This window comes from Lontra canadensis, unplaced genomic scaffold, assembly GCF_010015895.1.
Source record: "Lontra canadensis isolate GAN:19392208 unplaced genomic scaffold, GSC_riverotter_1.0 scaffold72, whole genome shotgun sequence".
NCBI classification, from domain to species: Eukaryota; Metazoa; Chordata; class Mammalia; order Carnivora; family Mustelidae; genus Lontra; species Lontra canadensis.
Window position 1 is genome coordinate 668,864 of NW_022631066.1, and position 25,976 is coordinate 694,839.

Below are 25,976 nucleotides of genomic sequence, written 5' to 3' on the forward strand. Positions count from 1 at the left end.
GGTAAAGTAGATAATTTGTAAAAATTTCTCTCCCCTCGCTCGCTGCCCCCCCCCCCCCGGCCCCCGAATACGGGTAAAGAAAGGCCCTATTTCAGATTCCAGATCCTAAACTGCGGGCTTCGGCTGGGAAAAGCCATCACGGGGCTCTTTCCAAACCCGGGATGGGCGTTTCGACGGTTTAAACACACACACACACACACACACACACACACACACACTCAGGAGAGTTTCGTCCACAGCCGTCCTTCGAGAACATCCCATATCGCAGACTCTTCCACGGATTTTAGTCGGGATAAAGAGCGCATAAAAATTAGCAAGAAGAATTCAAAGACATTGTTCGCCTGAAAGCCGCGGACCACACAGCCTTAGGGAGGCGGGGGCCATGGGAACACTTTCTGTTGCTGTAAAATTCCAGCCGCGGGGCAGCCTTGTCCTCCCGAGTCCCAGCGGGAAGCAGCCAGGCGGCGGGGCTCCGGGGCTCCGGGGCTCCGGGGCTCGCAGACGGGCGGGCGGCGGCCGCGAGGGACGCGCCCCGGGCCTGCGCTCAGGTGGAGCGCGCGCGGCTCGGCAGCTGCGCCCCGCGCCGTCCGCCCCGCGCTCCGGGCCCGCATGGCCGCCCGCGCCCCGGGACCCGCCGGGGAGGGGAGGGCCGGCCGGGGGGGGACGCCGCGGCCGAGCCGCTGGAGCCGCGCCAGGCGAGGGGTCCGCGGCGCGCGGGCCTTCCCCGCCGGCTGGCCCGGGGCGGGGCGGCCCCGTCCCTGTCCGCGTCCCTGTCCCCGTCCCCGTCCCCAGCCCCGTCCCCCCGCAGCCCCACCCCCCTCCCAGCTCCTTCCCGAGCCCTCCTTTCCTTCCCGCTTTCCCCGGGAGAAACATGGCCGGGAGCAGCGAGGAGGCGCCAGACTACGGGCGAGGCGTCGTGGTAAATGCAAACTCCCGATTTCTGGGCTGAGTCGTGCGCTCCCCGCTCTCTCCCCTCCCCTCCCTCCTTGGCACCCTCCTTTTCGATTAAATGCCTGAAATGCATTCGCGTGAAATGCGGGCGGGCCCCTGCTTTGTTCTCCCGTCCCGGAGCGGATGGCCTCCCTGCTCTCTTCCCAGCCGCCCCTCCCCGCGCGCGACCTGCCCCGACACTCAACAGCCCTTCACCCCGTGTTCTCAGTGTCCCCCCCGCCCACTCCGCGCCCCTCCCTACCCGCCCGGGCCAGGAGTCGGATGCTCCGGCGCTCAGCCTGTGTGGGGCCGGGTCCCCACTCCGGCTAGCGAGGACGGGTCACCTTTGGGAGCGGGGCGGGGCGGTGAAGACCCTCGCGCGCTACTGGTGGGGGCCTCCCTCCCTTTGTGCTTCCTCTCACCCCTCCAGCGCAGGCTTCCAGTTTTGTTTTCCAGAAGGATCCTGAAGCTTCTCGAGGGCAGCTAGGAATTAAAGTTGCTCAAATGGACGGACTTTGAGCTTTGTAACGTGGGCTGGGATCCTGGGGTCTTTGCAGAAGATCGACACAGGCTAAAGCCTCTGGGGAGTCAGTCTCCTTGTCAGCAAAAGGGAGACGCTGCGGCCTTGACCCTTTGAGCGAATTGGAAAGATTTTATAAAATATCTATCTAGTAGTGTGTCCGGATGGGAAGATGTGGGATGATGGGTTCCCAGACCAGAGCCTCTTTATTCCTGGGAATCCCTCAAAGAGTCAATCAGAGGGTACCTATTTGTCAGTGTCCTGGAATCAAATCCGTTCTTGCCCTGTGGCCACTGGCCTCTGCTCCTGGCTCCTGTCTATGAATGGTTTCTATATAGAAGGCGGTGGTTATTACTGTGTCAGGTGTGTGAGCAGGGGTGAGGGTGGAGAGTGGGGCTGACTTGCTGCATTAACACTTCTTTCTTCAGAGATCTGTGGTATTCTCAGAGAACCTGTCTGTGATTATGCATGGATTGCTTGAGTATGGGATTTGAAGTCTGCGATTTGAGGAAGGAAACACCACACACTCAGAACTCATCGGTTGAAATGTGTTGCTCAGTTCTCAATTTATCAGCCAAAAATTTCTGTCTTCAAGAATAAGGAATTCATTCATTTATTCATTCTACACCTGTTGACTGTCCTGCTGGGTTTCCGACTGGTGTTCTAGGCTCTGCAGATAGAGCAGGGAACCAGACAAAGCTCTGCCTCCACTGGGCTTCCATTCTAGAGAAGGGACATAGACAAGCAAATAAAGAAGATAATTTTGCATAGTGATGTGTGCAGTGAAAAGAAAAGAGTGATGAGGTACAGAGTGATTGGAGGAGAGCTGTGGCACAGAGCCATGCTGTTTTTACTCAAGTGGTCAGGAAGCCCTCTTGGCAGTGATATTTGAAACATGACCTGAGGGGTGAGTAGGCAGTAGCCATATGAACACTTGGAAGAAGAGGTACAGGGCACACTGATTGCAAAGAAATCATTGTATCCTGAGAAGAAATCCTCACACCCAATTTATGCTTAAAAAAAACAAAAAAAATCACTCCAGTTGCCATGGAGAGAATAGTCAGACCTAGGGGTGGGGGATGGGGACAAATGAAAATATAACAAGGGAAATAAGTTCAGTTCTTGAGTCTCTAAGGCCTCCAGGTCAAGATGTACTACAGGTGCAAATTCATATTTGCAATTGAGGAGAGTGATTGGATAGACTTGGAAGTCTTCAGAAAATAGAAAAATATCTGATGCTTGGCTTGGAGAGGAAGGCACCAGGAAAATGGGGTAAAAAAATTATAAACTGCTGTTATGGGTAGAAACTTGAAAATCCCCATATGTAAGAGTGCCCAGCAGAAGTCGGATAAAGAGACCGAGAATGAATAGCAAAGCCCAAGAGGACAGACAGGGTGGTAGGCGTCTAGGGAAGGGAGTTTTGTGGAGGGGCGAGAGGGCCCCTTAAGAGCTGCAGATGCTCCAGGAAGAGCAAATAGGACAAAGATGGAAAAGAGGCCATTGTATTTAACAATTGCAAAGCCATTAGCCTTGAGAATCATTGAAACAACCATCCCATCAGTAGAATGGCTACAGTATAGCACTACTCTTTAATAATATATGCTCTTAGAAAGGAATTAGGTAAATTGATATGACTAATAAGATGGGCGGATTGTTGAAATCTAAAAAGCGAATTATGGGAGAGTATAAATAGCCCAATCTATTAGTATCAAAAGAAACGCTCTGAGAAGCAAGGTAATTTTGTGAGAAAGACGGTGTGAGGCAGTGAGAGGACCTCATGAGAGGTTGGAAATAATGTGTCATGGGGATGACCCCCGCATTTATGCTATTTTCTCCGGTAGAGCTTGGCATCGTCAGAGGAACTCAAGCTGGATACAGGTAGGGAAGGCAAATTCAGAGCGAGTTCAGCGTTCTGGGGAAGCCCATGGCTTCCAGGGTAGAAATGAAAAGCAAAGCTTAAGAAGATACCTATACAGGGAAAAGAGAGAGCCCTCAAGGATGGCTGCAAAAAAACCAAAGGGTAGGTTTAGTACCAGTGGAGAAAGGGAGCAGGTAATGATAGCGAGCGTTTACTGAGCACTTACTATGTGGTTTCCCTGTATTATTCATTAACTCCTTGCAAATCCGTGAGGGAGGACTATAATGATCTCCGCTTTACAGAGGGGGAAACGGAGGCCCTGAGACATTAAGAAAATCCTCAAGGTCACATAACTAGCAAATGACAGAAGCAGAATTGAAGTCAGGGTTTACTTACGGTGCCATGTAGAAAGCTGTAATTGCAGGAAGTCCTTTGAAGGTGGGACTGCTTTAGAAGATGGGATGTGGCAGGACGATGAAGTAGTTTGGGTTAAGGCAGGTGAAGGAGCCACTGGTTATAGTGTCTAGTAGGATGATGGAGGCAGGTTCGGGGCTGTCCAGGAATGAGGTGCAGAAGAAAATTCCGAGTTGGTAGGAACTTTGTGAAGAAGATGGGCGGGGGGGGGGTGGGTTGCATAGAGCCAGAGGACATAAGCATAAAACAAGAAGTACGGTTGGTGCTAAAGAAGGGACTATTAAGAGATTTAAGATGGCTGTTGCCTACAAATGGCTCTCTGTTGAATCGGGGAGGTAGGACATTAGTAGATTCTTAACAGTAAGCGGTAGGAAATGCTCATTGCCAAAAAAGAGTTGTAGACCCAGAATTCAGAAACTTTGCTCAGGATTGAGTGGTCCCTTGATCTGGAGGCAGTGAAATCACCAGCCCGTGATTAGCACATCTTTGTTCCCATTTAGGGAGAGATAAAGATCTCTACTCACCTGGCCTTTTGGGACCAGGTTCTTAGATATGTTTTGTTTCTGCCAAACCACTGTCAAGAGAATCATAGCTAATACCTATGTAGTGAGTTTGGAAGGAAGAAGAAGAAAATAAAATCTAAAATAATTGTTGTGTTTCTCTTTTGGGTCTCCCCCTGCCAAAGTATTGGGGCAGTATTGGAGATAAGTAATCAGATAATCCTTTTAAAACCCAACTTTACCAGGTTGGGTGCCACAGAAGAGGAAGGCTTGTGTGATAACAAGGTGTCATTTGGTCTTTATAGGTCTTTATTTCTCTGGGAGCAGAATCTGGAGCCCCTCTTTTCGGGATCCGCTTCTACACATGGTCTCAGTGTGTGGTTTGAGGCGCCCATCACAGCATGCCTCTTTGCCTGGGCCAGTCGATGTTTGATGTTCCAGTGTAGGGATTCCTGGAGCAGAGCTGAGGGAGGAGGCTCTTTTCCTCCCTGACGGTCGAGGGGTAGATGTAAGCCTGAAAATTGTCAGCACCCATGGTCACTGCCTGAAGGAGAGAGTGGGGCCCAGCCTGTGGGGCTCAGAGGCAGAGAGGAGCAGGGATTTGCTTTTTGTATGTGTTTCCAAACTACTTTTCTCTCTGGGGGTTTGGAGGACCTGAAAAATGGTGCAAGAAATATACTAAGCAAAAAAATTATTTGTAATGGCTTAGAATGCAGGTTTTCAATACACCTTCAAATGGGAAAAAAGAGATACTGAATGAGTTCTCGGGTTTGAATTTTGTATAAAATGGCTCAGTTAATGTGTTTGTCACTTCCCCAGCCTAGCCATGCTTTGTGTCTTTGGACAGAGAAAGCATTGTTCTGACTAAACTTAGAGCATATTATCTGTGATACTGAAACTATTTAAAGATTTCTTGTTTTGATTTTTTAAAAAGCAGATGAATAACATAATTATCTACAGTTCATAGCAGCCTCTGTTCCTTTAGCTTTAGGACTTATTTGCAATGCAATTTGCATGCACCATTAAGAATTACAAGGAGTAAACCAGTAGCTTCCCTCTAAAAAAAAAAAAATTACTTTTTCTTCTCCATGATAAATGTACTCTTTAATCCCCATCGCCTGTTTCACCCCCCCTACTTCCTGCCTGGTAACCAGCATTTGTTCTCCAGAATTAAAGTCTGTGTCTTGACTTGTCTCTTTCTGTATTTTTCCTTTGCATCTTTGTTTTATTTCTTAAATTCCATGTATGAGTGAGATCATGTGGTATTTGTCTTCCTCTGACTTACTTCACCTAACATAATACTCTCTAGTTCCATCCGTGTTGTTGCAAATGGCGAGATTTCACTCTTTTTAATGGCTGAGTAATATTCCTCTCTATATATACACCACACCTTTATATGTTCATCTGTCGATAGATACTTGGTCTGCCCCCCTAGTTTGGCTTTTGTAGATAATACTGCAATAAATATTGGGGTGTCTGTATTCCTTTGAATTAGTGTTTTTGTATTTGGGGGCGTAAGTACGCAGTAGTGTGATTTCTGGATCGTAGGGTGGTTCTATTTTTAATATTTTGCAGAACCTCCATCCTGCTTTGCACAGTGGCTGCCCCAGTTTGCATTCCCACAAGCAGTGCACGAGGGTTCCTTTTTCCCCACATCCCTGCTAAGACCTGTTTTTTAAAAACCAGTAGTTTATCTCTAATCGTCTTTTTATCTCAACAAGGAAAACTCACTATTTCAAACTCATTGGAAAAGGCAAGTTTGGATTACAGAATAGTTTTAGAGAAATGTATTTCTTCTAGTTTTAAATGTGTAACTTTAACTAGGGTAACAAGACATTGGCAAATAGGTTGGAGGCCTATTTGTAAATTAATTCTGTATTAATTGATTCTGAAATTAATTCTGTAATGTAAATTAATTAAGACCTTTAATTTGCAGGTTAACTCGTGATGTTTCAGCACACCTAGATGGTTAACCCTATAGACTAGAGGACGATGTGAGAGTTTTATTTCCGTGATATATCTCACTGAATCCTCACAATAGCCGTGAATGACTGGCAGTGACTCCATTTTATAGATGAACACACTGAGGCACAGAGAGCTAAAGCCCCAAGTGAAGTCCAACACTATAAGCCCCCCTCCCAACATGCACTGGATTTCTAAGTCTGGGTGCTTGACCACTGTGCCAGGCCACCTCTGATGACAGGTTACCATGATGGCTCTTATCAATAGGTTGATTTTTGCCATTTGCTTATCATTCTTTTCTTCTTTTTGACATCAGTTACTAGGCACTTATTATACATCAGGAAATGTCCTAGGAGCTCTAAGTAAATTATCTCTCTCTCTCTCTCTCTCTCTTCCGTTTTGTTTGTTTTTAAACAATAGACATGTATTTCTGATACTTCTGGAACTTGCAAGTCCAAGATCAATGTGCTGGTTGATTTCATTCGTGGTTAGGACTCTTTTGCTGGCTTATAGATAACTGCCTTGTTCTTCTTATTGTGTCCTCACATGGTGGGGGAAGAGAGAGAGAGGAAGTGGGGAGAGGGACAGGGGAGAGAGAAAAAAGAGAGCGAGCGAGTGCGCATCTGTGCTGGAGAACTCCCTGTTTTTTTCTTGTAATAGCACTAATTCCATCATGAGGGCTCCACTCTCATGACTTAATTATTTCCCAAAGGCCCCACCCCCTCATGTCATCACCATGGGGGGTTAGGGCGTCAATACCTGAATCCGGGGGGGTGGGGGAGCACCATAGATGCAGCTTCCTTGCAGCAGCTCCTCAAAATGGGGTTATTCCTGCCTGCTTTGGAGACTCGCTGTTCTCTCTGAATCCTCACACCAAGCCTGACCATAGGTTTTATTGTGTCTTATTTAAAGGAGGAGGAAACTGAGTATCCAGCAGGGTGAGTACTTTCCCTAGAATCACAGCCAGTAAGGGTCAGCGCTAAGCTCTAGAACACAGAGAGGAATGTAGGCTCTGAGGTGTAGCCAGAGCCGTGGGGGCCGGCAGTGGGGGGTTGGGGGCAGGGCAGTAAAGGATTTGCATGTAGGAAGAATGGGCTCAGAAGACCACTAGTTAATGATGCCACCACCTGGAAGGGCTCCAGGAAGGGGAGTGGGGAGTGTGTGTGTGTGTGGTCTGGAAGGGGAGCCAGAAAATGCCATGTACTTGAATGATCTCCCGGGGGCCTCATGCTGGTTGGGGTTCTTGTCTGGCCTCTACCGGGGCTTGCCTAGGGATCTTCAGCAGGCGCCTCACGTCCAGCCAGCGTTCAGACTCTGACAGGGGATGGTGGTGTCAATGGTTACAGCAGGCCCAGGGAGGTCTCAGGGCCGGAAAAGAGAGTTGCTCTGTGCAAATTCAATAGTTGCACCGAGCCAATTTGCAGATAGAGGCAGAGCTTATGTGATACTTTTCAAATATGCAGATGGCACACGCCATTTGGCCAACAGTCTGCCCCTGGTAGATTTCTAGAGCCTTGAGCCGTGGTGCTCTTGATGTAAGGAGGCAAATCGAGACAAATCAGTTTGGGCTGGAGCTCAGGTAGTATTGGGTAGTCTGTGGTTGGAGAATGTGTCAGTCATTAACCCACTGAGCATTTTTGAGCACTTATTGTATTCCAGATCAGTGTTCTGAGTGCCAGGGTTTCAAGAGTGACTCAGACATGGTCCCTGTCAGAAGGCCCTGACGTTCTAGTGGGAGGAGACAAGACAAGAGCACACAGAGAGACATACATGTGTCGCATCCAGTGGGAACACATGCTGGGAAGGAAAGTAAAGCTGGGGAAGAGGGATATAGAGATGAGTAGGAAAGAAAGGGGGTGCTATTTTCTATAGGGGATCAGCTAAGTCCTCTCTGTGGAGGTGACATTGAAGTCAGGGCTTGAAGAAGTGAAGTGTAAGCCATGTAGAAATCTGGGGGAAGAATATCGTAGGCAAGAGATAGAGCAGGTGCAAAGCTGTTGAGATAGGAGCATGCCTGGCATGTTCAAGGCTCAGCAAGAAGAACGTGGCTGACGCACGGCAAAGGAGGAAGAGAATGCTTGTAGATGAGTCAGAGAGGTGGCCCCCGTGGGCCATGGTGAGGACTCTGGGTAGTTCTCGGAGAGAAGTGGGAAGCCCCTGAAAGAAGACGAGTAGAAGATGGCAGCCATGTTGGAATGGGGTGGGGGTGCCAGGGTGGAAGGCAGGGAGGCAAGTCTGACAGCTATGGCAGTGATCCCTGCAGAAATGATGGTGGTGCAGACTGGGAGGTAGCAGTTGGGATGCTGACAGGTGATCCTGGTTAAATTTTGAAGGAATTGATGATAGGATTTGCCAATGCGTTACATGAGGGAATGAAAGGAAGAAGTCGACAACAACTCCAACATTTTGATCTGAGTTAGTAAAAAAATATGTTGCCCTTTGCTGAGATAGGGAAGGGATACATTTGGAAGAAAATGCCCTTAGGTTTGGTTTGGCTGGCATTCCAGAACCCAGAACTGGGGTGGGTCTGGGTGGGGATTGGACCATAAATTGCCCTTCCAAAACCTGAGCTAAGGTTTTGAGTCCTGGGTGAGGAAAAGGGCGGAGAGCTGGGGGACATGCCAGAATTAAATGAAGGGCAAATGGGTTCTATTACAGATAAGAACCAGTGAGCCAGAGGCTGGAGGAGGCAGGAGTCTTCTCAAGGAGCCTGAATGGGAGTCTTTGGAAAGACAGAGAGCTACGACGGTCCTGTCTGTGAGGAGTTTGGGAGAGAAGATCAGAGGGTAGGAGCAGGTAGCAAGACCTCCAGAAATAAGTGAGGACTGACCTGAGCTTCTGCGGGAGGGGGTTGAACTTGGGATACAGAGAGAGAGAGAGAGAGAGAGAGAGAGAGAGAGAGAAGGAAAGGATATAGGTGCAAGAAAGACAAACGAACAGGACACACAGCTGGGAAAGGTCATGACTGGACTGAAGACCCGTCTGAGGATGGGAAGGTGATGATGTAGGGAACTGGGCTGGAAAATTAGGGTAGCTCTGCATGATGAAAGCTTCAGGTTGAATAAAGGAGTCTGATGGAAGTGTGCAGGAGTCATCAAAGAACAGGAACCCGCAAGACGGCCGTGGAATGAGTTGAGTGCTAACACTTCCCTAGTGTATCCTTTCTCAGTGATCTGAAAGTAAAAGTAACTCACTCTTCACCTTCATTTTCTCTCCCACATCTTTGCTGTTCTAACCATAAAACTTTCACATCCAATGCTAAGCAAGAGGAAGACTGGGTAGTACTCTATTCCCTACATGAATAGGCCAATTTTTTGGAACAGTTTTTCCCGATAGGACTGACAGAAGTTCCCACCATCGTATATCATTCTGAAGTGTTTACTGTAATGACTAGACCACCCAGAGGTTGTGTCTACACACTAATCCCAGGATACATGTACTTTAATAGGTAATCTTTCCCAGGCAGGTGAGGTTTTTACAATGCATAGAAATTTAATAGCATATGTAATAACATTTATAATAATGTATGATCAGACTATCCACATTTATAAGTCCATAAGTCCAATATTCTTATGAACATAGTGTTACTTATATTCACTATGCTATATAATTTAGATATTATATTAGATATGCTATATAATTTAGATATTACAACCATTAAAACAATACTATTAGACTGGCTGTAAGACATCAAGTGGATATTTCTTTGTACGATGCCAAAAGTTAGGAGTGGAATTCTCTGTTCCTTTCACTCCTAGATCCTTTACCAGGTTTTGTGAAACAAATTACTTTCCCCCACTGGGCTCTTCACAGGTTGACAGAATGTAATCTAATGTCATATTGATCATCAGATCTCATCTCTGTTTTTAATGTTATTCTTTTTTTTTCAAATGATGCCCATTTTTTACTTATTTATGTTAACAAGGAAAATATTGTAACCAAGGTAATTTGACTTACAGATTATGGACGATTGGCCAGGATATGACTTGAATTTATTCACATACCCACAGCACTATTATGGGGATTTGGAATATGTCCTCATACCTCACGGCATCATTGTGGACAGGTGAGTGTTATTTCTTGTGTTAGTCTTGGTCCTGCCCTGGCTGGCCCCCTCTTGTGGGAATCATATAATACACTTTACAACGCTATTCCTGAGTCTTTCTAGAAATAGTTCTGTGTCGATATATATATTTTTTAATTTGTCAGACGGATATCACAAGTAGGCGGAAAGGCAGCCAGAGAAAGAGGAGGAAGCAGGCTCCCCGCTGAACGGAAAGCCCGATGTGGGGCTCAATCCCAGGACTCTGGGATCATGACCTGAGCCAAAGGCAGAGGCTTTAACCCACTGAGCCACCCAGGAGCCCCGATATATTTTTTTTAAAAGATTTTATTTATTTATTTGACAGACAGAGATCACAGGTAGGCAGAGAGGCAGGCAGAGAGAAGAAGGGAAGCAGGCTCCCTGCTGAGCAGAGAGCCCGATGCGGGGCTCGATCCCAGGACTCTGGGATCATGACCTGAGCTGAAGGCAGAGGCTTTAACCCACTGAGCCACTCAGGCGCCCCAACCCCGATATATTTTTTTAAGGGTATATGGGAATTCTTTTTTTTTTTTTTTAAGATTTTTATTTATCTATTTGAGAGAGAGAGAGAGAGCATGAGAGGGGAGAAGGTCAGAGGGAGAAGCAGACTGCCCATGGAGCTGGGAGCCCAATGCGGGACTCGATCCTGGGAATCCTGGATCATGATCTGAGCTGAAGGCAGTTGCTTAACCAACTGAGCCATCCAGCCACCCCTTGTGCCGATATTTTTAAGTTCTGTGCATACACACACACACACACAAACACACACACACGTGTGTATATATATATATATATATATATATATGTTATTATACATAACAGCCTCAAAATAACAATATTCTGCACAAACTGATAAAAACAGCGTTTGGGAAAGCATTGCTGTTTACCTGAGGACCTTGTCTTGCATTTTTCACAGACGCTTGAGTTAACAAGGGATAATTAACAGGTGAACTTTGCCTTCACGGGACACACCCCTGCAGCCCTGGCTTTTCCTGCAACTTGGCACATATCTCGGATCAACCAGTGTATCACAGATCGGCCAGTCTGTGCCCGATTATGGTTTCCAGGCAGTGGTAATGTTTTGGGAATAGGCCTATTTTCAACTTAAAAATATCTGCATAGAACTATTTCTAGAACACTATTTCTAGGTCTCTCTGACCCGTCTATATAGAGATGCTTTAGCTCTTCTTAGCCAACTGGCTTTCTAAAAGCCAACATTTTCTCGCCTGTTGTAAGCCCTTAAGTCACCATTTGTTTCTTGGTTTTCAGAGAGCATCCTTCACTTGAGCCCACCCTAAGCATCAGGATTTAAAGGTCTTACCCCTTTCACAAAACTGCCTAATGCCCAGACTATAATCATTCCATGTACTTCTCTGTTTTCTTGTACAAAGATCAAATACTTAAGCCTTCACATTTACATGGAAAGCAAGCCTCACAGTGCACTCCCAGGAACACAGAGACTCTTTAGACACCCAGAAATGGGGGCAGGAGAGGCACTGGGGAGTAGGAGCAGATCGAAACTTTGGAAACTCCATGCTACCTTTTGTTCTTAAACCATCATATTTCTGCCCCTATTTTTTGAAAATCTGTTATATCCTTCTGAGTTAATATTTAACTTTATGAAACAAGTCCTTAGCCAAAGTGAAGTTTGGAAAACACTAGATAGTCACTATTCCCAGGATATTATCTTTTTATCAATTCCTGTCCATAGCAAAAGGAAATGTTCTTTCACTCCAAGATTTTTCCATTGGATAAGACTGGGATATTGCACGTCCTCTCAAATGATAGTATATTATTAAAATAAGGTCTAGTTTGGAGTTTCTCATGGCCTAAGATGGCTTTCCATGGAATACAAGTTGCAATCCTCAGAGGGAACAAAATGTTCTGTGATCAAAGAAACTTGGGAAATTTTGCACCTCTCAGATGGCCGGATCCCCCTGTTAGTGATTTATATTGAAGATACAGAAATTCCTGCAAAAAAAAAAAAGAAGAAACCGGCTTGACTTTAACAATTAAACCAACTTTTCTTGTGCAGTGGAGTCTGCATTCAGCGTACCTCTTAATAACTCAGAGGCATTTTCCCCTTAACACCAATTTGGGAACCCCCTGGTTTAAAAAAAATTCCTGCTTTTCTCACCTGCATTTTATGACTTTAGTTAATTGTGTCCTGATCTAGTACATGATTGGGTCCTGCTAAGACTACACGAAGCCAGTTCCCAGTACAGGAGACTTAACCAGTGAACTTGTTAAAATGTGGTTTTTTTTTTGTAAGCTTTTATTTATTCATGAGAGGGAGAGAGAGGAGAAGCAAAGGGAGAGGGACAGCAAGTCTGTGCTGAGTGCGGAGCCCCGTGTGGGGCTCGATCCCATGACCCCAAGATCATGACCTGAGTCAAAACCAAGAGTCAGATGCAGAATCCATTGAGACACCCAGGCAACCCATAAAATGTGTATTCTTATGCTTTTTATATCTGGAAATTCTGATTCAGTGGTCTGGGGTGGGGCCCAGGAATGAATTTATTAAGTGTAATTTACATGCTACAAAATTCACCCACTGTAGGTCAATGATTCAATGACGTCTAGTAAATGTTTATGGTAGGGCAAGCACAACCATCATTTTACAGTATTTCTATCATCCCCAAAAGTTTGTTTGCTGTCAGTCCCTATTCCTACTTCCAGCATCAGGCAGTCACTAGTCTGATTCATTTCTCTATAAATTTGTCTTTTCTGAACACTTCATATAAATTAAATCATACCATATCTAGATACTGATTTACCAATCAGTGGTTATTTGGATGTTGAATTTGGGGCTACTGTGAACAATGCATCTATAAAAATTCGCATGTAAGTCTTTGTGTGGATATACCTGTTCATTTCTCTTGGGTGGTTTCCTTGGAGTGGTATTCTGGGTTTCATGGTTAAGTTTAAGAAACTGCCAATTATTTCCAGAGTGGCTGTACCATTTTACATTTCTCCAGCAAGGATGAGGATCCCAGTTTCTCCACATGGTTACCAACATTTAGTATCATCTGTACTTTTGACTATAGCCATGCTCATGGATGTATGAAAGTATCTCGTTGTGTTTTTAATTTGTGTTTTCCTATTGTTTAGTGTGCTTCTTAGTTATTTATGTTTTCTTTGAAGAGATGACCATTGACGTCTTCTGCCATTTTTACACTGGGTGGGTTGTTTGTCTTCCTACTGAGTTGTAAGTGTTCTTTATATATTCTGGATATAAGTCCTTTACCAGATATATGATTTTTGAATACACCACCCACCATCTGTGGCTTGTCTTTTTATTTTCTTATCTGTATCTTTCAAGAAGAATGTTAGATAAAGTATTCTATAAATGCTAATTAGGTCCAGTTGAGTGATGGTGCTGTGTGGTTCAACTATATCCTTAGTGGTTTTCTGACTGCAGGATCTGTCAATGACTGAGAGAGGGGTATTGAGATCTCCAACTGCAGTAATGGATTTATTTATTTCTTATAGTTTTGTCAGTTTTTTGACACTCTGTTGTTAGGTGCATGCAGATTAAGGATTGCTAGGTCTTCTTGGCAAATTAACCTGTTTATTAGTATATAATGCCCTCTTTATTCCTGTTAATTTCCTTGCTCTGAAATCTACTTTGTCTGAAAGCAGTAAGCTACTCCTCCTTTCTTTGGATTAGTGTTGATATGGTATGTCCTTCTCCATTCTTTCACTTTCAATCTATCAGTATCTTTATATTTATAGACAACATATGTTAGGGTCTTTTTTTGAAAAAAAAAAAAAAAAAAAGACAGTCTCTGTCTTTTGATTGGTATATTTAGATCATTCACATTTAAAGTGATTATTGATGTAGTTTGTTTAATATCTACCATATTTGTAATTATTTTCTGTTCATTGCCCTTGTTCTTTGGTTTTTGGGTTGTTGGGGTGTGGTTTTTTTTGTCTTCCACTCTGTGGAATCTGTCCCATCTCCCCACCCCCATGGTATGTGGCCTCCGATAATATGCAGTTTATTTTTCTTGTTGTTACTTGTAAGCCTCACTTAGTAGGACTCACCCCTGTGTCTGAATAGTTTAGTCTTCAGTCTAAGATTGATTAGAGATTGTACCCTCAAACCCACTGAGCTTCCACTTTCTGCTGACAAATGTGTGTGGGGGGCTGGCAAGCACTTTCAAATTCCTAGCCTTTCCAAGTCTTCCCTGACTTTTATTGTTTCTTCTATTGTTTCTTGTGCTTCCTTGTGTCCAAGAAAGCTTACAGGCTCCATCATTCAGGAATGTATGGGTAGCTGGTCTCTGCTGAGCATATGCATAGCTTCTGGTCAACTTGGTATATATGAAGAGTGTATTGTCTGTCCCTCTCCCCTGACGCTAACCTCCCAGAACTCCCTATCAAATCCCCAACTAGACTAGTCTGCTAGTTGCTCAAACAGGACTGCAACTTCACAATAATAGGGCCATTGGCTCTCCCTGTTTACCGGCTACCAAGATAGCCATGCTAACTGGCAATGCTTCCTATGAGGGGAGCTCCTTCTGGCAGTGCCCGCCCTGGTTTAACAACTTAGTTGAACAACGGAGCTGATGTGGGGTGCAGGGAGACAGGAGCACTCTCTGGCAAGGATGTCACAGACTTGTCCTGTTTCTACCCATAGTTCAGTATTTTCAGGAGTAAATGATTCTCAGTTTGTTATATGTCTCTGGTTAACTTCCAGAGTGCTGAAATGGTTGTTTTCGACAGTTTTATCTAGCTTTATAGTTACTTTTTTGTGGAGCGAAATGTGTTGACTATCTCACTCTGTTATGCTGAAAACAAATGTCCCTTTTTGTAGACTATCTATCTGGCAGGCTGATGTCCCTTTTCTCAATGAGCATGTTTTGAGAAACATTGTCTGAAACCATGGTTGCCATTTAATATGTATAAGTTTATACATATGTATGCGTATACACACATATATAACTTACATATAAAATATATTAGGCAATATATGAGATATGTGGAACATATGTAATATAATGCTTTATAGATACAGATGTAGATACATATACATATATATGTGTGTGTATATATATGTGTGTGTGTGTGTGTGTATGTGTGTGTGTGTGTGTGTGTGTGTGTGTGTGTGTATATATATATATATATATATATATTCAGATCATTCATTTATCACATTTTAAATCTAATTCTATCTGAAGTGCCAGTAGGAATTTTTTTAAATATGCACCTTAGCTCCTGCCTCCATTCAAGGTTTTAATGTTTCATGGATGCGTTGGCAATGGACTTCTGGACATGAAACAATTAGAAAAAATACAGTGACAGTTCCAAATCAGGCTTTGGGTGCCAGCCCGAGGCTGCAGTGTTGTCTAGCTCCAGGAAGTCATCATTCGCATGATGCGCCCTGGAAATGGTGCCCACCGGAATTGTACCCTGAGCTCCTTTCACATAGGTAATGTGCTATCTTTGTCAAATAGAAGACAGAGGTGATTCTTTTGATAGTTTCTGTGGGCTTGACTTTTCTTCTAGTCTCTTCTAACGCTGTAAGGTGAGTCATTCTCCATGTCTTTGCTATGACGTGGGCATAACATCACCAGGTACTTTCATAGCATTGTTAACAACCAGGCTCTGCAGTGATAAAATAATAGCATTCGTGATCTTTGACACGTATTTTACACCTTACCCGTGTTTGTGACACCGAGGAGCAAAAATATACGAGGGATGATATGGTTATCAGAAATAATGTTTCGAACACTCTCTCTTTGTCCAGTTTTAACAAAGCTGCTTTATCTGTAGGCTTCTGTCGCCCAAGCTCTCCTCCACGATCCCCTGTGTAATCTAATATGGGTAATGCATCATGCCTTTTTTTGAAAGGGAAAAAAAATACTCAGAAGTACTTATGCCTTAATATATCTTTTAATCCCTCTTTCAGAACTGAACGGCTGGCTAAGGATATTATGAAAGACATAGGATACTGTGACATTATGATTCTGTGTGTGCTTAAAGGAGGTTACAAGTTCTGTGCCGATCTTGTAGAACACCTTAAGAACATCAGTCGAAATTCAGACAGATTTGTCTCTATGAAGGTTGATTTCATCAGACTAAAAAGTTACAGGGTAAGTTCTTAATTCCGTTTTCATTTTATAACGTTTAGAATAAAGAACTTTCTAGAATTAAAGAATTGATAATCTGGTAAAAACAAAGAATGTCATTTTTTAAATTTGCAAGATACTGCAAGCTAAAATTAAAATAATATTGTTTGAGCGGAGAAAAAAACCCTCTTTCTGTTATCACATATACGGAAAGAGGCTTCAGGAATGATTCATGCTTTCTTTTATGGTTATAAAGCTGAGTGGTTATTTCCTGATGACTAGCCTCACAGATGAGTGTGTTAACAGTGACTGTTAAGAAAGTCCAGTGAGTGCTGACATGTTTCCGGTTTGGATGTCACCGTTGGCCCTAGAGACCTGTGGGAGAGTGTCCGGTCCAGAGAGGACAGTATTGGTGCAGGGGTGGCTGCAGTCACGGCCTGGAAATGGAGAAGGGAAGTCTGTGGGACAATGAGTTACCAAGTGCAATGAGCCAAAATCAAAGAGCCTCCAACAGAAGGCCCCTCCACCAGTCTGTACTGGGGCTTTCTTGGCCTGCACTGGACAGAACCATGGGAGAGTATCCTCTAAAAATGTCATCCCCTTGGTCTTCCCTCTTCTATGATATGACCTTCTGTGATGCTTTTGGGTTCAATGTATCATTAAAACTAGCCCACTACTCGGTGAGGAACTGTTGGAGTCAAAATCGCAAAAGCATTTTCTGATTAAACTAGCTTGACACATTTTAATTCACTCTTCAAATTGGTTTTCTATTGCTAGGTGGTAGAATCACCCCAAACTCAGTGGTTTAGGCCAACACACATTTATCATCTCAGTTTCTCTAGGTCAGCCATCCAGGCACGTGTTCTCTGCTTAAGAGTCTTCCAAGACTGAAATCAAGACATTAGCCGGGGTGGGATCTCAGATCTCACTCGAGGTTTGCAGATGATCGCCCTTTCCAAGATCCTTCATTGGCAAAAGATCACTGGTTGTTGACAGAATCCCGTCTCGGCTTCCCTGCTGGAGACACTTTCAGCTCCTACAGGCTGCCCTTGGGGTCTTTGCTCCATGCCCTCGCCACCCAACACTGGGCAGTTCCCAGCACTTTCCATTTAGTGAGGGCTAACGCTGACCTGGGGTGCATGGGTGACTCAGTTGGTTTGAGTCTTGATTTCGGCTCAGGTCATGATCTCCGGGTCATGAGATCCAGCCCCGAGATGGGCTCCACTCAGCACAGCGTCTGCTTCCCGAAGTTTACTAGTTCCACCCACACTCACGTAGAGGAGATTAAACCGGGTGTGTTCGCCAGGGAACAGATGGGCGTGTGCCTTAGGGTTCTGCCTTCCGCTCTCAGCGATGCAGTTCTTCAGCTCTTGAGCAGCTGGTGGATTATTACCAGTTCTTGAGACACTCTGTATTCTCCCGACGACTCCTAAGCTGTTTTTCATAGACAACTTAGCCTTCAATTGGTTTCATCTTCTTCTGGAAACCTGTTCTTTAGGTTCCTTTCATCCCAGATTAAGTCGCCGTGCTTCCGTGTAAGATTTTTTTTCTCATTTACTTGGCTCTGAGATTTACTGGATTTTTCCCCCAGAAAACAGCTTTTAAAAATTAAAGTCAAATTTATGTGCAGGAGAAATTACCTGTTTTAGTTTACAGTTTTATAAGTTTTGACAATTGCGTACAGTCATGGAAGTCACCACAATCAAGATACAGAACATTCCTCTCCATAAAAAATGGCCTTGTGTCCCTTTGTACTTTGCAGTCAACTCTTTCCTCAGCTCCTGGAAACCACTGATACATTTTCTGTCCCTAGAGTTTGCTCTTTCCAGAATGTCGTATATGTAATCACATACCACGTAGCCTTAGTACCTCTGTAAATCTTAGCATAGTCATTTGATATTCATCCATGTTGTTATGTATACCAGAAATTTATTTCTTCTGATTGTCAAATACAACTTTATTATATGGATATATCACAGTTTTAAAATCATTTATCAGAGGCACTTGGGTGGAGCAGTCACTTAAGTGTCCAGCTCTTGGTTTCGGCTCAGGTAGTGATCTCAGGGTTGTGAGATTGAGCCCTGTGATGGACTCCACGCTCAGCATGGAGTCTGCTTGTTATTGATTCTCTCACCCCTCTCTCCCTCTACCCCTCCCCCTGTGCACTCTCTCTCTCTCTCTCTTTCTCTAAAATAAATAAATAAATAAATTTTTTAAAAAATAATTTAAAATAATTTATCAGCTGAAGATGGAGATGATTATGAACAAAGCTATTATAAATATTCACATGCAAATTTTTGTGTATACTTATATCTGCATTCATCTTGAGTTAATTTCTCTTGAGATTGCTTAGTCATATGCTGAGTATATGTAAGAAATTACCAAACTGATTTTTAGAGGGATTGAATAAATTTGCATCCCCACTAGCAGTAGATGAGAGTTCCAGTTCCTCCATATTTTCCATAGCATTTGGTATTGCTAGTTTCCTTTTTTCCTATATTTTACCCATTTGAATAGGTGATAATGGCTCATTATGGTTTTAATTTGCATTTCCCTAAGGAATAATGATATCAAGCATACTTTCATTTGTTTATTTGCTATTCATATAGGTTCTTTGTTGAAGTGTTTGTTCAGTGTCTTGCTTATTTCAATAATTTGGGTCAGATGTTTTCTTATTATTGAGTTTTGAGAGTTCTTTATATATTTTAGCCACAAATCCTTTATTAGATATACGTTTTGTATATATTTTCAAGCTAGTGGGTTGTTCTTTCATTTTCATGATAGTATTCTGTTTTTTTTTCAAAGTGAATAATTGAAACATTTTTTATGAATTCTCAATTTATCAGTTTTTTCTTTTGTGGATCATGCTTTTTGTGTATCTAAGTAATCTTTGCCTCATCCAAGGTCACAAAGATTTTCTTTTCTGTTTTCCTTATGAAGTTCATAGTTTTGGGTGCATGGGTGGCTCAGGAGGTTAAGTGTCTGTCTTTGGCTCAGGTCATGATCTCCAGGTCCTGGGACTGAGCCCCATGTCAGGTTCCCAGCTCTGAGGGGAGTCTGCTTCTTCCTCTCCCTCTGCCTCTTCTTCTGCTTGTGCTCTCACTTTCTCTCTCCCTCTCAAATGAATAAATAATAGAAAAAAATCTTTAAAAAATAAGTTTCATAGTTTTGATTTATTTTTTAAAGATTTTATTTATTTATTTGAAGAGAGGGGAAGAGCATAAGGTAGGGGTAAGAGAGGGAGAAGGAGGATGATGCAGGACAGTTTTAATTTAAATCTAGGTGTATGATCTATGTCATGTGAATTTGTTAATATGGTACTTTTAAAATTTTTTTTAGCAAGTGAATGTCTGTTTGTTCCAGGATCATCTGATGAAAAAACTGTCCTTTCCCATTGTATTGTCTTTGCTATTTCACTGAAAATCACTTGATTGTACACTCTGTCTAGTTCAGTCCACCTGTATGCTTATCCTTTTGTCAATACCACACTGTTCTGATTACTGTGGCTCTATAATCAGTCTGGAAATCAGGTAGCATATGTCTTCTAACTTTGTTCCAAGATTTTATTTATTTATTTGAGATAGAGAGAGAAAGCCAAAGCCGAGAAGAGGGTCAGAGGGAGAGGAAGCAGTCTCCCCGCTGAGGAGAGGCTTGATCCCAGGACCTGGAGATCATGACCTGAGCCAAAGGCAGACACTTAACCATCTGAGCCACCCAGGTGCCCCTAACAGGTTGTTTTGTACAAATCAACAATATGATTTTAAAATCTACATGGAAAGGGGCGCCTGGGTAGCTCAGTTGGTTAAGCGTCTCCTTTGGCTTAGGCCATGATCTACAAGTCCTGGGATCAAGCCTTCTGTCCGGCTCCCAGCTCAGTGGGGAGCCTGCTTCTCCTTCTCCCTCTGCCTCTCCTGCCCCTGCTTATGCTTTGTCTATGTATTTCTGTCAAATGAATAAATAAAATCTTTAAAAAACAAAAAACAAAACAACAACAACAAAAACCAACCTGTTGGAAATTTTATTGGGATTGTTTTGAATCTATAGATCCATTTGGAGAGAATTAACATCTTAACACTCTTTAGTCTTCCAATCCATAAACAAGATGTAGTTCTCAATTTTTCTAGATTTTATTTAATATCTGTGTTTGTCTAATTTTCAAGAGTCAGATCTAAGACATCTTTGGTTAGATTTACACCTAAATATTTAAAATGTTTTTGGTCATATTGTTTTTGGTAAGTTTTTCTTTGAAATTCAGTTTCCACTTGTTTACTGCCATATAAAGAAATATTATTGACTTTGTTTATTGAATATTATGACTTTCCAAAACTCTCTGAGTGTTCTAACAACTTTCTTGTAGGATTTCTCATAATTTCTTCTGTAAACAGAAACGATTTTACTTCTTCTTTTCTAATTTGTAGACTTTTTATTTCTTTTTATTGCCTTAACTCACTGGTTAGGACTACCTGTACAATTCTGAATAGGAGTGGTGCAGGAAAACACCCTTGCTTTGTCCTCAATGGGTATGATATTGACTATTGCATCCCCCAATTTTTGGTACTTTGTTTTCATTTTCGTTCAATTCAAACTATTTTCTAATTTCCTTTGTGACTTCCTCTTTCACTCATGAATTATTTCTTGTTTAATTTCCAAATATTTGGGGATTTTCCAGAGATAGTTCTTTAGGATTTCTAGTTTAATTCTTCTGCAGTAACTATACTTTGTATGATATCAATTCTTTTAAATTTGTTGAGGTTTATTTTATGTTGCAGAATATGGGCAATCTTGCTGAGACTAACAATATTGTAATCCAAGTCAGATTTAGCAATACTGCTGTCTGTCTCTTGTCCATTTCTCTGGACAACTTCTGTTTATTTGATCAATGTTTTAACCTAGAGGCACACATTCTAATACTCATATTATGCTAACTTATATTTATGTAATACTAATTCAAAGTGAACATTTGCATTTCTAAAACTGCAATAGCATTGTGGGCATGACTGCTGTCTCTAGACAGTTATTTCCAAAACAACATATTTTTCCTGAGGATAAGGATGGGGTGGTTCCTGACCAGTGTTCCGGTGAAGAAGGACGACGGTGGTAGACTTTACATCTTCACCACCTTCATCCATTCTCACACACTGCGTATGTTTGCTTTCCTGCCCAGAAAGGTCCTAGAGTAAGTCCTGGAAGACCTGAGGACAACTGTCATGTCCCTTCTTTTCTTACTAACTGTTCTTCCCAATGTCTGTCAACAAGGTGACACAGATCATCTCCTGAGAAACTACCTCACACACAATGTAAAAACCTACCTGCTCAGTCAGAACAAGCCTTTCCCCTAACTAAATATCCTCAGAAATGAATGGAAAAACCGTATTCATAGACTGAGGTGTGATGTGAACAGGTTTCTGCTGGGAGCGTGCAAGCAGTCTTCATCCAGAGGTGAATTAATTGCTCTGTCAGGTTAGGCCTGAGCTGACCATCCCTTTACATACTTGGGTTCTTTCAACATTCCTGAGGGCAGAGACGTATTTTTTCAAAACCAAAAAACTAATAAACACCACCAAATAAGGGGAACAGGACCAGCTCATTTTCCTCTGTGGTGTTTGGTGTTCCCACATACCTCTAAACCTGTTCACAGAGAGAAGACATCTCGAAAACATCTCGGCAGGAACAGTGACCATGAAAGTGTTCTTTTTATTCCTTTAGAAATTTCTGGAAGGAGAACAGGACTCTACCATTGTGGGTGCTGATCAAAAGCGTTGTGCAGTTTTAATTCCTCCTAGCTTCTTGCTCTGTGACTCTTTATAGATTTCTTATTTGGGGCAGAAAAGTTGAAAGTCCAGTTTGCTCAGACACCATGTTTCTCCCTGTGACAGCCATCTGCGTTCATACATCACTTGAGGGGCTCTTTTCTCAGGAGGGCTCTCATTGCTGGATGCCCTCCACTCTTTACTAAGGGACCTTCCCGAGGTGTGAATGGCGCCAAACATCCCAGATTCCAGGCAGTTTGACTTGTCTTTGCTGTTATATGAAACCTCCCATAAAACCTGGAATGAATTTGCATGAACGATAGCAATCTAGCCAAAGATTATTTAAAAATTAGCATTAGGCTAATTCCTTGGAAAGCAGGGCCAATATACTCCTGTTCTTTAATGAAAAGAGGAACACCGGTAACCTTAATTCAAGTTCAAGTTTTCTTTCCTTCCTCCCTCCTTTTTTCCCTTCTGTCCTTCCTTGTCTTTCCACCAATGTTCATTCAGTACTTGCTGTATGAATTCATTGTCTCATTTAATTCTGACTACAACCCTGCTGGGTAGCTCTTATCTCTTCTTTTAATGATGAAGAAAAGGAGGCTCAAAGAGGTTCATTAACTCACCTAATGTCACACAGCCAATAAATAGAAGAGATAGCATCAAAGCCCAGGCTCCTCTGTCTCTCAAGTCTGTGCTCTTTGCAACATACCCACATTTCCCACAAATTCTTTTAAGCTTTTCCACAAAACTCTATTGTTTCATGAGCTATGAATTTGTTTGCCAACATTTATGAAGGAGTTAGTTATATTTCCCTCCTAAAATATATATTAGATACATATTAAGTACATCTATACAATTATTATCATAATGTAATAATGTGCCTTTAAGAAATTGTGGTCTTGGGTGCCTGGATACCTGGGTGTTTCAGTCAGTTATGTGTCCAACTCTTGATTTCGGCTCAGGTCATGATTTTTGGTCATGTTGGGCTCAGCGTTGAGCATGGAACCTGCTTAAGATTCTCTCTCTCCCTCTCTCTCTGTCCCTCCATTCCACTGCTCTCACATCTGTCTCTCTAAAAAAGAAAAAGAAAAAGAGAGAGAAATGGTGGCTTTACTTGAGAAAATCTGGAAGTGGCTTCAGAGAGAGAATTTATTATGTGTATGATATCCCATATGCACATAAGTGGCTATAGTTTGTAGCTTTTCTTATAAGATCAACAAAATTTGTGGAAATATTCAGTTTAATAAAAGAATCAAATTATCAGTTATTTCTCATAAGAATTTAGTCACCTGTGAGGCCTAATTTTTCAGGAGATCTAATCCAAGGAAACACTACACTTCATCTCTTTGTATTATACCAGTATGCGACACATTTTAAAAACCTTTTCTCTTTCAAAAAGTAATACATTCAAGTAGGTTAACAGACCAAACAGAGAATTTGGTTGTGGCAGTTTAATGGAACAGACAACTTGAAAATCCTCTTGCTACCAACACCTAAAAATGCTCAGCGAACATAATAATAATAAATGTTTAAAAACCTTTTCAGTGCTTCCTGGAGCTCACAAGAAGGTACACGGTAGCCACAAAACAGAAATGAAAAGTCTGAGAATTAGACCAGAAATGAACTGGGGGCTGGCTTGTGGAAGAGGAGGAGTTGTTGGCTTAGCACTGGATTTTCACACCCATGCAGAGACAGAGAATAAAGCCTTGGACCGATATAAGTTGGGAAGTTGAATGAGACCCTCCAGCAAATCTAGTGCCCTCAAAGATGCATGCCCTTGGTGAAAAAATCCACCCTTAATAATAGGAGACCCTAAGCAACTAGCTTGTCTTTTCTAGCCTGGGCTGGAAAGGGAAAGTAAAATATCCTGTGGGAATTTTTTAATTTAAGTCTGTACAACATGTGAGTTAAAGGTTTTAATTTACCTGCATCATCTGGGAAAGTCCAACCTGAGAATTTAGTATTAAAATTGGGCTCAGACCACAATATCCCCAAGGTGCCTGGTAGAAGGCTGCTGAAAACTCTCTGGAGGGAGTCCTTCCACGTAGGCCAGATTCTTTCAGATAAGCTGTATACTTCAGCTGAGTGCACAAACCCAAAGCACAAAGGATACATGGAAACAATCCACCATGGGCGAGATCAGCTACAAAAATAATTAGAAATAGGGACACAAACAATCTGAAACAGAATATAATTATACATAGTATGACTAAAGACATAAATGAAAGGATTTAAAGAAAAGGTGAGACAGCATGAGAAGAAAAAAAAATAAATGAAAACCTTTAGAACTGAAGTAACAGAACGTCTAGCATTGAAAAATAACGTAACTGGATGGGTAGGATGTTAAGTCGGCTGATAGGATAATGTCGATATGGATGGGAATTCTGGACTGGAAGATAGAGCTGAAAACTGTTGCCAGAAGGCAGCTCAGATAGAGATGAAATATAGGAGGGAGAAGTTAGGGGACATCAAAGAGTGAATGAAAAGGCCCAAAATATGTCACCTAGGAATTCCAGAAGGAAAGACTATCCCTTAGAGACAATTGAGTAGAGGGAATTTTTTTTAGATTTTTTTTTTTTTTTAATTTGACACACAGAGAGAGAGAATGAGAGAGAGAGAGCAGGAGGGGCAGAGGGAGAAGCAGACTCCCCGCTGAGCAGGGAGACCAATGCGGGGCTCGATCCCAGGACCCTGGGATCATGACCTGAGCTGAAAGCAGACGCCTAACCTACTGAGCCACCCAGGGGCCCCAAGTAGAGGGAATTTTTGATAAGCGAGTGCCTAATCATATTCTAGAGCTGGGGAAGGGACATGACTATTCAGACATAGGAAGCACAGTGAGACCACACCTAGCACGTCATCGTGAAGCTGAAAAACAAAACACCAGATTCAAAGAATAGATTGTGAAAGCAGCTGAGGAACAAAGAGAAACTGTCTCTAAAGGAATCACCACTACAGGATGAACAGACTTCTCAAAGCCACAACAAAAATCAGAAGACATGGAGTACTATCATCAACACTCTGAGAAAAGATAATTGTCCACCATGATTTTCATTCCCTGTTAATCTTTAACTCAAGTGTCAGTGCCAGCTGGAGACGTGAGCAATCACATGCTGAAAGTTTCCTGGTAACAAACCCTGGCTGAAACCACTTCTTTAAGCATGTATCTTAATAAGAAGGAAATTGAACCCAAACGAATAAATGTGATGTGAAAAAACTGACAGGAACTGACAAAAAAGAGTTTTGATTGGGATGCCTGGGTGGCTCAGTCGGTTAAGTGCCTGCCTTAGGCTCAGGTCATGATCCCAAGGTCTTGGGATTGAGTCCTGCATCTGACTTCCTGTCCAGCGGGGAGTCTGCTTCTCCGTCTCTCCCCTTACCCCCTACCTGTAATATCCCTCTCTCTTTCTCTCTCTCACGTGCCCTCTCTCTCAAATAATAATCTAAAAAAAAAAAAAGAAAGAAAAAGAAAGAAAGAACATTGGTTCTAAAAAGAAGGTTTTGATTGGTTAACAAAATAATTGACAAAATAAAAATACTGATGATGACATCTTTTGGTGGTAAAATAAACAGGATGGAAATAAAATGCCAGTCCACCTTCACTTATAAATGACCAGAGGGAAAGCATCCTAATTTTGTGCATCATTTAGGGGAAGCCTAGAGATGTCTATGACTTGCAAACTTTAAATTAGCTATGCCTATTTAAAATTTAGGGAGAACCATTGAAAGAATAGGAATATTATGTAGATCATGGATAACTTCCCAGGAAGTGGAGAGCATGAGAAGGGATAAAGAAAACTCAAAACTTGACTGATGCAATAGCAGAGAGAAAATGAGAAACAACTAGGTAACATTATACCCATTTCTCAGATGAGGAAACT

The 25,976-nt window shown here is 42.6% G+C and overlaps 1 protein-coding gene across 2 annotated transcripts in view; it reads left to right on the forward strand.

The window, feature by feature from the left end:
* Window positions 1–838: 838 nt before the first annotated feature.
* The window catches only part of PRTFDC1 (phosphoribosyl transferase domain containing 1), a 95,801-nt gene continuing 70,663 nt past the window's right edge, over window positions 839–25,976 (forward strand). For both annotated transcript variants that reach the window (XM_032880806.1, XM_032880805.1), the window contains exons 1-3: window positions 839–919; window positions 10,144–10,250; window positions 16,183–16,366. In XM_032880806.1, the coding sequence (XP_032736697.1) occupies window positions 872–919; window positions 10,144–10,250; window positions 16,183–16,366 (339 nt within the window). In that variant the 5' untranslated portion in view covers window positions 839–871. The remainder of the gene's footprint in view (window positions 920–10,143; window positions 10,251–16,182; window positions 16,367–25,976) is intronic.